The 11509-nt window shown below is 37.8% G+C and overlaps 1 protein-coding gene across 1 annotated transcript; it reads left to right on the top strand.

The window, feature by feature from the left end:
- The first annotated feature begins 467 nt into the window (after positions 1-467).
- Positions 468-4041, top strand: LOC127656245 (C-X-C chemokine receptor type 3-2-like). The gene is made up of 3 exons (XM_052144463.1): positions 468-515; positions 1733-1850; positions 1959-4041. Exons 2-3 carry the CDS (start codon positions 1815-1817, stop codon positions 3057-3059), a joined length of 1137 nt encoding a protein of 378 aa, XP_052000423.1. The 5' UTR covers positions 468-515; positions 1733-1814; the 3' UTR covers positions 3060-4041.
- The last annotated feature ends 7468 nt before the right edge of the window (positions 4042-11509 follow it).

Here is an 11509-nt window from a genome sequence, read left to right on the forward strand (position 1 = left end):
TAAAGCAGATTAAAATCTATGAAAATACAGCCTAATAACATAACTAAGAATAACTATAGTCTGTACAGTCTGTCAAAATCGAACTAGCTTCCCACAGTGACCACATTTTATCTAAAGACTTCGGAAAAACAGATGATTGTTGAGCACCTCTTTTTCTCTGTCTCTCTCTCACTGTCTCTCCCCTTCATGGAGAAACAGATGATCAACGATCTTCTCTGCAGTGAACTGATGGAAAAAGACGAAAGATATAGGCTACTTTTAAAATATTATGTGAAATATTACGTGAAAGTAATATGAAACAAATACAGATATTTCAAGCTTTTCTCGTTAAAGAAACCAATGAAGGACGTTCAAAAGTTTCCAGTTAGAGCAGGTTTTTTGAGAGAGCAAAAGGGAAGAGAGAAAAAATGTGGTCAGGAAGCACAAAGATGACTGTGTTTCCTGGATTATTTTAGTTATAATCAGACCTCCATCAGGGCCAATCAGCCTCTGCACTGATAATACAGAGAGAACGGGTAAGATACTTGTATTTATTATTGATCCCTGATAAATATAATTCTTTTGATTTAATAAAGAGAAGCATAATTTTATTAATCATATTAAAACGTCATTGTCAAGTTCAAGTTCTATTATTTCTATAACACATTTAAAAACAGCATCAAGGCTGACCAAAGTGCTGTACAATACAAAATTATAAAAACACACAACAATTTAAGACCAGGACATTACATGCTATTAAAGCCAGTGAAAAGAGATGAGTTTTAAAAGAAGATTTAAAAACAGATAATGAAGGTGACAATCTGATACTGATACAAACTCCATCCATCCATCCATCTTCAACCGCTTATCCGAAGTCGGGTCGTGGGGGCAACTGATACAAACTATTCCATAAAATAGGACCCACAACCGAAAAGGCTCTCCCTCCTCTATGCTTTAGCCTCAAGCGTGGGACATCGAGGAGATATTGATAACCGGATCTCTGACTTCTAGGTGGATTGTTAGGATGTAGTAAGTCTGATAATTAACTGGGAGCTTGGTTGTGCAATGATTTATATACAAACAATAGAATTTTAAAATCAATTCTAGCTTGAACCGGCAGCCAGTGAAGTGATTTTCACTACATTTTAAACAGTTTCAATGCATTGTGAAAGGATAAATGACAGTAAGAACATTTTCTCTATTTTGCATTCAGTATAAAAGTTACTGCAAGAAATAATTTCCTTGTCTTTTCCAAGTGATATTTTGTAAAAAAATATATATATATTTTATTATGTTATGAAAATGTTTAAAATACATGTGGTAAATTATGAAAGATAATGATTCAAACTTATGCAATACTAATTCTCAGCATTTTAAGTTTCGGTAGTACTCTTCTAATCCTGCTTTTTGTCCCACGAATCTTTAATCTTAAAAGTCTTTACTTTATATTTTAAAACTCAATTTTTGTACACTTTCAGCTGTACCAACGTGCCATTGCCACCTTTCAAACTTTTACAATTGAACAAATGTAAGATGTTTGTAAAAAAAATAGCAGCTTTTAGAATTTGTCTGTCGTCAGCAAACTGGGAATTTAAAAAAAAAAACATGTTTTTGTCAAATGAATGCAGTTTTATTTCCCTTTTCATATAGTCTTCATTTCCCGTTTGCAGTATTTGTATAACATACATTAGTAGTAATTTTATATGGTCTAAAGTACTTCTCTGACTTTTTCACGGTGTATTTTTCTCTCCAGCCATTTGCCCCAAAAGAACGGAGAGACACAAACAAAACAGCGTGAGAGACAAGTGCATCTCGAGGCCACTATACTACTTGTCATGAAGGATAATTCATCAACCACGAATGTCTATGATGTAAGTGTTAGTATGAATCAAATACCTCTATGAGCTTAAAATGTTTGAAAAACACTTCACTTTGAAAATCAACAAGAAACTGAAATTCCTTTGCTCTCTCTGTTACAGATTACAGATTATGACTACAATTCTACCTATCCTGACAATGATAATGACGATGCTGCCCCCTGCAGTTTGAAGGAGACATGGACCTTCGTCAGCAACTTTGCCCCTCTGTCTTACATCCTGGTCTTTATCTTGGCACTAATGGGTAACATTCTGGTACTGTGTGTGATCCGCCGCTATCGGCAATCTCGACACAACCCCTGCTCCTTCTCACTCACAGACACCTTCTTGCTCCATTTGGCCATCTCTGACCTCTTACTGGCTGTGACACTGCCATTTTTTGCTGTGCAGTGGATCAATGAGTGGATCTTCGGCTTGTCTACATGTAAGATCGCTGGAGCGCTGTTCTCACTAAATGTCTACTGCGGCGTGCTGTTCCTGGCCTGCATAAGCTTTGATCGCTACCTGGCCATCGTGCATGCTGTCAATGTAAGCTGGAGACGCAAGAGCTGCCAAGCTCAGCTGGCATGTGCTGTGATCTGGGTTGTCTGCTTGTGTCTCTCTATTGTGGATGTGCACTACCGTGATGTGGTGACGTTGTATGGCAAAAATCAGCTGGTGTGTCAAATTGTGTTTTCTCAAGAGAGTTCCCAGCAATGGCAGATTGGCATGCAGCTGGTCAGCCTGTTTCTTGGATTTGTACTTCCACTACTGGTCATGCTCTACTGCTACATACGCATTTTCAAAGAATTGTGCCACACCAGCACGCGTAGACAGAAACGACGCTCGCTGAGGCTCATCATCTCTTTGGTGGTTGTATTTGTGGTCAGTTGGGCACCTTATAATATCCTGCGGATGACTGACAGTCTAAAGACCCTGGGGGTCATTGCCAACACCTGCGGGCTGAACAAGGTGCTGGATGTGGGCATTCTGGTAACAGAAAGTATGGGGCTGGCACATTGTGCTTTAAATCCACTTCTCTACGGCCTTGTGGGGGTAAAGTTCCGTCATGAGCTTGCCCAGATGTGCAAGACTTTGTTAGGACCCCGAGGGTGCCTTGGATTAGAAGGATGGGCACAAAGTCGGAGATCAACCCGCAGGCCTACTGGATCATTCAGCTCAGTGGATAGTGAGAATACCTCCTACTTCTCTGTCATGGCATGAAAAGAGTGGAGAGAGAGAAGAAATACACTGAAAAATGGAAAATAAAGACTGGCATGAGCATGGAATGAAAAAGAAGAGTAGTCACCAGTGACAAGAGGTGAAATGACAATTGCTTTACTCAGGAATTGAAAAGGAATCACTATTTTAGTTTGTACAGATTGAGTGACATAAAAAAAATAGTTTACATGCAAGTTCTCACTTTTAAAACCAGGGCATTGGCTAATGAAGCACATCTTTTCTGAAATATATGCTATTTGAGAGCCTTAATGTTATAAAATCACATTTCAAAATCAAATCTATTCCTGTTTTATAGATATTGTTAATATTGTCTATTTTGATGTGTTAGCATATCTGCCTTGTTGTGGCGGTTGTAACATAACAATGAATTATCCCATTGGTTGTCTGGGTCAAAAACAAGAAGTGAAACCATTCTTCAAAACTGCACCAATTAACTTTTTTCCTCTATCTTTCAAGATTTGCATTATTGGTTCTATACCACTGCTCTCCTCTTACACTGTAACATCAGATGGTGCTTTACATTGTTTGTCTATTTCTTAATCTGTTTTTTGATATTATGAGTGGATTATCAAACACATAATCATGGAGGTTAAAGGATATTTTCTCTTAATGTAATTTTTGTTTTGTAGTTTTTGCAACCTCTAATAAAGTGTAGATACTCATGATTGTCATAAAGATTTGAGAGACATGCAGTTAATTTCCTTGAAGATACATGCAATTCTGAGAACGGCAGCCACACAGGAAGCACAGGTCAATATGTGTTATCACTGTATTCATTTCAATATTGAAATCAGAGATTAGTGTAGATTACAATGTCAATACATGTTAGCAATAACATAAATTTCTCTTCTGCTAAAAATAAAGTCTCCCCAGAAACCACAATGCAAGTCTTGACAAATGTGATAAACACTTAACACTGTGTGCAGGAGACAGTTAATTAATACAAACAAATCCAATAAATATTGACAGCAAAAACAGTGGGTTTTTTTGTTTTTTTTACAATTATTAATTATGTCTCTTTGCTTTGATTTTTTTTTTTTACATGAGAGACATAATGAATGTACTTAGAATGAAGTGCTTGAAATAATAACATATGCAGAGAAGTCCCTTTAAAGCAAATCGTTTGATAAGGCAGCCATCTTGGCAGCTATTTTCTAGTCTATTTTCAACTCCTATGAACAGCTGAGGTTCTTTTATTTGCTTTATTACCAACTTTAAACACACACACACACACACACAGCAACTAAAATTACAGCCAGGGAACCAAATAAGCATCTTATAAATGTTACAGAGTATTTTGCTTTTTTGGTCTTTTGCCAAGTCATGTATGGAGAGGATATGATTTGACAGAGGATCAGGAAATGTTGAAAGTCAAATGTGAAAATCCACAGAAGCTCAATGTTCGCTTTACGCAAGACCACAGCTTTGAGAGTTACAAAGAGTTATAGATTTCACATCTCTCTTTATCTTTAAAGAACTTTTGTGGCTTTTAGTCCATATCTGCTAGCTTGTCCATGTACACTCAATGAGCATTTTATTAGGAACACCTGTACATCTACTTATGCATAAGATTATCTCATCAGCCAATCGTGTGGCAGCAGTGCAATGCATAAAGTAATGCTGATATGGTTTAGGATCTGCAGTTCATGTTCACAACAACCAGAATGGGGACAAAATGTGATCTCAGTGAATTTGACCATGGCATGATTGTTGGTGCCAGATGCGCTGGTTTGAGTATTTCTGTAACTACTGATTTCCTGGGATTTTCACGTGCAAAATTCACTAGAATTTACTCAGAAAGGTGCCAAAAGCAAAACAACAACAACAAAAAAATCCAGTGAGTAGCAGTTCTGGGGAAAGAAACACCTTGTTGATGAGAGAGGTCAACAGAGAATGGCCAGACTGGTTCAAGCTGACAGAAAGGCTACAGTAACTCAGATAATCACTCTGTACAATTATAGTGAGCAGAACAGCATCTCAGAATGCACAACATGTCGAACCTTGAGGCTGATGGGCTACAACAGCAGAAGACCATTTAGGGCACTTTTTTAGGACCATAGTGTTACTAATAAAGTGCTCAGTGAGAGTATAAGTTAGGGTACCTGGCAAAGTTGACAAAAATAACCAAGAAAATACATCCATTTAAAATGACAGTCTTTCTCCTCTGGGAAAATGTTACAAAAAAATATTGGAGACTCATCTTGCAATCAATGGTGTATACAAATTTTGTATTTCAGGGTGCATGTGATTTGCTATTTGTGATGAATATGAAATGTTAGTATTTATACCAGGTCTGTTGAATGCTTGATTCTGATTTGTTGACAGACATTCTAAGGTGTGCAATTAATTTTCAGTAAACGCACAGCTATTAAATAGTTCCAGGTCTTCTTGACCGCATACATTTCCATATCACTTCACCAAATTATTGAAATGATATCAAAGCACACTAGGTACATCAGATAAGAATGACAAACAATGTCTATAATATACTAAATTAGATGTGAACGAGCTGCGCATGTGCAAACAGCGTTGTCAAGGGCCAATCACGAATCTGGTTTGTTTGCTCCCCTATAATTTTACATTTAAAGAGTTTAATTTGACCATTTATTTTTATTATTTTCATGCACTTAATCACAGGAGATTTTTACTCTCTGAATTCAGACACTCACTTAAACAACTCTGTACATTGTACTTTATTCAAACATGTAACAAACTTTACATTTCGCAACATTTGTAGACACACACACAATGCAATCACAAATACTGATACAAATACACACAGAATTGGACATTACACACATTAAAAAAAGTAGCTATTACAGTATGCCACACTCTAAAATATACTTCAAAAAGTATAGAACAGAATGGGAGTTAATCCCTGAGTTCAAGGGGTGGCTGAAGCCATATGTGGGCAATGACACAAAGGGTTACTGACTTTACTGCAAGACAGAATTCTGTGCCAAGTTGTCTGACATTAAAAAAAACATGTGTCAACAAACAAATAACCGATCTAAGCAATCTACATCGCCATATTCTTCAAAAAACACTGACTCTTTCAAACAGGCAGAGGCAACAATGGCAATGGCTATCGCAGAGCATTGTTCCATTCTTTCATGTGACCACATTGGTCAGGCATGTAAGGCTGCTTTTCCAGATTCCAATGAAGCCCAACATTTTTGGATGCACCGTACCAAGTGTACAGAAATGATCAATGAGTGCTGGCACCAAATTTTCTAAAAAGACTGGTGGCTGACATTGGGGACAGCCAATACAGACTCCTTCTTGATGAAAGCACCGATGTCTCAAAGCACCTTGGGTTCATAATTCGGTATTTAATGAGGTGGCCACTTACCTGGGCCTTGTCGAGCTGAAAGGAGGAGATGCTAGAACAATAGCCAGAGCAGTTTTGCCTTTTCTTGGGAACTGTAGCCTCAAATGGGAGAATATGCTTGGTATTGGCACAGATAATGCATCTGTAATGACAGGAGTGTACAATGGTGTGCACAAAATTCTGAGGGAGGAGGGTGACTTAAAACATCTGGTCCTCATCCGCTGTGTGTCACTCACTACAGTTAGCTGTAAGCTCTGCCTCCAAAAACACACTTCCATGTAGTGTGGAATTCCTGGATAGAGAAACCTATAATTGGTTCTCTATTTTATCAAAGCACAGAGAAGAATACAAGGCTGTCTATGAGAAAATAAACTGTGGGGAGAGGCCTTTACTCATAACTAAGGTCTGTGCCACATGCTGGCTTTCCATTGAGCCTGCCGTGTCCAGAATCTTAGATCAGTGGGAGGAGCTAAAATTGCATTTCAGCTTCACCATGGCAAGTGAACACTGCTACATTGCAGATATTCTACATTCCATGTACAGTGACCCACAGAACCTCCTGTACCTCACTTTTCTAAAATCTATCATTAGTGAGGTACAGTGTGCTGTTAAGGCTTTTTGAGGGGGAACAGTCAGATCCACACAAACTGCTTGAATGTTTAATGAGGCTTATACACTCTGTCTGCAGCAGGATCTTTAACCCAATGGGAAAAAATGTATGTGCTCAAAGAGCCAATAGATGGACACATCTCTCCCAAGCCAAACCTTGGCTATACATTTGAGTCCAAGGCAGAACAGCTGAATCTCTCTCCTGAGGAGGAGGATTGCATCCGAAGGAGATGTGTGAGCTACACCATCTACTTAGCTAATGAACTAAGAGCAAGGCTCCCAGATAATGTGGAGATATTGCAGCACTTGTCTTTGTTTAGTGTGGGGGAGACATTAAAGCACAGCAAGAGCCTTGTAGACATGACAAAACTTGCAAACTAGAGGTCGACCGATATTGGTTTTTTCAGGCCGATGCCGATCTTTTGAAATCCGGATTAATGCTGCCGATTTATTTTGGCCGATATTTGGCCGATATGTGCTTGTTTTTAACCTCTTATTTGAACCTTTTATTTGAAAGATAAAATGTAACACAAATAATTACTTAAGATATTGTATAAATAATTTATAACAAATATATTAAATAAACAAAGCAGGTGTTACGAACTGCTCCGAGACACGAAGGTTGAGATCCAAATGCAGCTTTAATTAAGGGGCAATCCAGACACGTAATCCAATATTCAGAGCATCCAAGAGACGCACAGGCATATCTAGGGATGGGTATCGTTGAGGTTTTAATGGTATCACTACTCTTACCAATAGTGCTTATCGATCCGGTACTTTAACGGTATTCTTAACAGTTCTTTTATATATATATATATATATATATATATATATATATATATATATATATATATATATATATATATATATTAAACAAAGATAAACAAAAGATAAACAATTACACAAAGATAAACGTTATATAGGCACAGTGATTTTATTTCAGGAAGGTCTACTAACATTACTGTTCAGGTGTGGTCTAAAAAGAAATCTAATAAAGTAATCAATTGTAAAATAACACTGCATAGTTTATCATAGATTAATGCAGAAGTTATTCATTCAAGAGCTGTAAGTGATTTTCTCTTTGCCTTTTGTTGTTTGATTCACAGTAATGGCTCAATCGTCACATGTTTAATAGACAGCTTCCCCTTTAAGACCGAGTTCAGATCTAATAGACTCCTGATGCAGCATATTTTCTCTCAACTATTTCCATAACTACGTCCATTTAAGACATAAACTGTGTTTAAGTGAATCTCCAATCTCCTTAAAGTTTTTGTCTTCTTTGTAAAAAATAACTTTCCTGGGTATATATTTTTGTAAAAAAAATAAGCTTCTGTTCCACAACTTAACCTTATTTACATTAGTCTACCATTTTGGGGACTTTGCTATCATATTCCAATATTATTATTCCTCAGTTAGCTAATTATAGATTAAGAGTTGTTGTTTAGGTGTAGAGATGACTTGCTGCTGTGTATAATAATTTATGTTATTAAAATAACATTCTGTTTTGTCAAATATGTACGAAATTTTATGAAATTATGAAATTTCCCTAGGAGCACTGTTGAGGGGGGCACAACCAACGCCACCTGCCCCAAGTGCCAGTGCTACATCTGATGATGATTTTTCAACAAGCCCAGATCAATATATTTATATGGATAAACCATGCCTTTTGTGAGACCTTTTTTGTTTTTGACCGACAGTTGCATTACCTTCTAATATGACATCTAACATGGCTAGCTTTTATTATTATTATTTTCATCTTTCATCAGGTCCATCCTCTGCAGGCGATGAGCACTTCCCAGCACGTACATCAACTGATCCTGCAGTTCCTTCCATGTCTGTTTCAATCTCAGCAGATGTGGCAAGTTAATAGCACAGCAGCCTTTGTATTTGTTCAGTTACTGTAGAATATCATGAGATTAATATTTCTAATTATAATTATTAATGTAATTTCCTTATAGGTCCTTCTACTTCTGTGGTCCTCCTGTCTGACTCAGAAAGGACTGATCTGGTAAGCAGAGGGCCACTGCCTATAAAGGAAAACTTCACATTCCCTGAAAAACCTGATGGCCGAAGCTTCCACTACACCTACAGAAAGTTAATTAATGGGGAAATAATGTAAGTGGAGCTGTCTCACTTATTCAAAAATAATTGATGCAGTCTACAGCTTCTGCTGCAAATTGTTCTCTAGGAAGCCCACAAAACTGGTAACAGAGGGATAACAAGATTGGGTAAATATAGGTGTGCTACTGTTACAATTAAAACCATAGAAGGGTAAAATCATGCCAGGCAGACATTTGTATGTTGTAAGCAACACAGCTACAACTAATAAAATTGATAAGGGGTGTGTTAGATTTATAGTGTGCGAATGTTATGATGCAGGAGGAGGCAGACAATGGGTTGGATCTATGCGCAGTTTTTATTATTTAAATAGACAAGAAGACAACGAGTAAAACAAAACACTGGGAACAAATAAAACATCCACGAGGGGATAAACAAAAATTTAAACATTAGAAACAAGAAAACCTCGAAGGAACACGAACTGGGGAAACAAGGCATAAACAGGAACAGCAAAACACGGAAGAAACATCCATAACAAACATTCATCAACGTAAAACGAATGACAAGGAGTGGAGAACAAACAGGGTTTATATACACAGACACAGGAGGAACACAAACGACAAACAGGTGCAAACAATGACACAATGATGGCAGTGATGAGAACCGGGAATTGCGGGAAGTGTCGTTTTTTTAGACAAAGACAAGTGAAACATTGGGCAGACAACAAGGGAATCCTGACAGCGAATAATCAACCGCCGCCTTGGGAACGGTATCTCTTGCGCTCTTTTTATTATTAAACGCATCCCGCAATTTAGCAACAGTAGCTAGACTGCATTTTACAACAATCACGGATCGTGCTGATTCTGACATTAAGTTTGAGTTTTAGGGGAAATATCAGTGCACCGCTGTGAAGGGAAGGAAGTTGTGCTCGACAGAATGCGGCTTATGTATAAATATTATTTTCATAATCTTTGGAAGGCTAAATCTAAAATAAAATCAGACTAATAATCACAGATCTAAACCAGGCTGCGTTTGAATGTTTAGTTCTGTCACTCATTAAGCAGGGCTTGTGTTGTGCTCGCTGTGGCACCGCGTGAGCGAGATCTCTCTCTCTCTGACTGCGAATAGCTCAATTGCATCACAGACAAATGGTTTCATATTATTATACATAGAAATGGCTGGCGATATAAAATAACTTTCTCTTTATAGCAATAAAGAATGTATTTTCTTAATTTCTCTAGTACCGACAGCAGAACCGATAACGTCCGAGCTTACCAAAGCCAGTCCTTCAATACAGCGTTGGTATATTTTTATTACTTATTTATCTGCATTGAGTGACAACCCTCTCAAATATAAGACACACAAAGAGAACAAATAAAAGTCTCAGATTCACTGTCTGTAATTGCAAAATTCTTGCTTACTTATTGTGACATGATAGCAACCCTTCTGCTGTGATAATGCAACTTCAACTACACTATCAATATCCACAGTAGCCGAACGTCATGTTGCCTATCGTGTTTGTCGCGTTTTCTTGAAGTTGGCAGTAACATATCAAAAGTTTTTAATTAAATATAAAGGAGTTATACAAATTTAATCCTTACCATTTTCTCCAAGGAACTTAGCTCCTTCCTTAGGCACTGGATGAGGTCTGCTCACTCTAGGGGCAATGACTCTAGGGGCAGCGTGTGTCGAACACATGTTCCACAACAACACTACCCACAGATGCGCCTGCCTAATAATCAGCTTGATATACTTGGATATTGGCCGATGCCGATTATGTTAAAAAATTCAAAAAATCGACCGATTAATCGGTCAACCTCTATTGCAAACCTTTTAGGATATTCCCCAGACATGATAGATAAAATTATTAATCAGTGGAGGTCTATTCATCTACAGAAATTTGAGGAAACAACAAACACCATGGCATTCTGGGCTGAGGTGAAGAAACACCAGGATTCCTCAGGTATAAACCCATATGAAGACTTTGCTTCTGCTGCAGATTCTGTCCTCTCTCTCCCACACTCAAAAGCTGAGGTAGAAAGGCTGTTCAGTCAAATGGGTGTAATTAAAAACAAACTAAGGAATTGTATGTCCCTTCAGTCACTTAGCTCTATTCTTTATATTATATATGGTTTGAGACTCTCTGGAGATGCACGCTAGGAGCACAAACTGCCAGATAAGGTGCTGCAGCTCTTTGGCACTTCAGCAGCCTATTCGTTTAAAACATGTCCTGCAGCAGGTTCTAGCTCTTCCTCTGCACCCAATATCACCCCACAGGTGAAGAGCACTGAGGTTATGGATCCTGTGGATGATGATGAAGTCTGTTTCAGCACCCACATGGAGTGATGTGGAATTAGATCAGAATCACAGTGTTTTTTGTAAAAATGCACATAGTTTTTTGTAAACATGCAGTTTTTTTCTAAACATGCACATC

This window comes from Xyrauchen texanus, chromosome 15 (assembly GCF_025860055.1).
Source record: "Xyrauchen texanus isolate HMW12.3.18 chromosome 15, RBS_HiC_50CHRs, whole genome shotgun sequence".
NCBI classification, from domain to species: domain Eukaryota; kingdom Metazoa; phylum Chordata; class Actinopteri; order Cypriniformes; family Catostomidae; genus Xyrauchen; species Xyrauchen texanus.

Bases quoted from the DNA above. Each gene is read 5' to 3' on its own strand.
- LOC127656245 (XM_052144463.1), top strand. From the start codon at position 1,815: ATGAAGGATAATTCATCAACCACGAATGTCTATGAT. The intron at 1,851-1,958 runs GTAAGTGTTAGT...TCTCTGTTACAG, and splicing joins CAACCACGAATGTCTATGAT to ATTACAGATTATGACTACAA.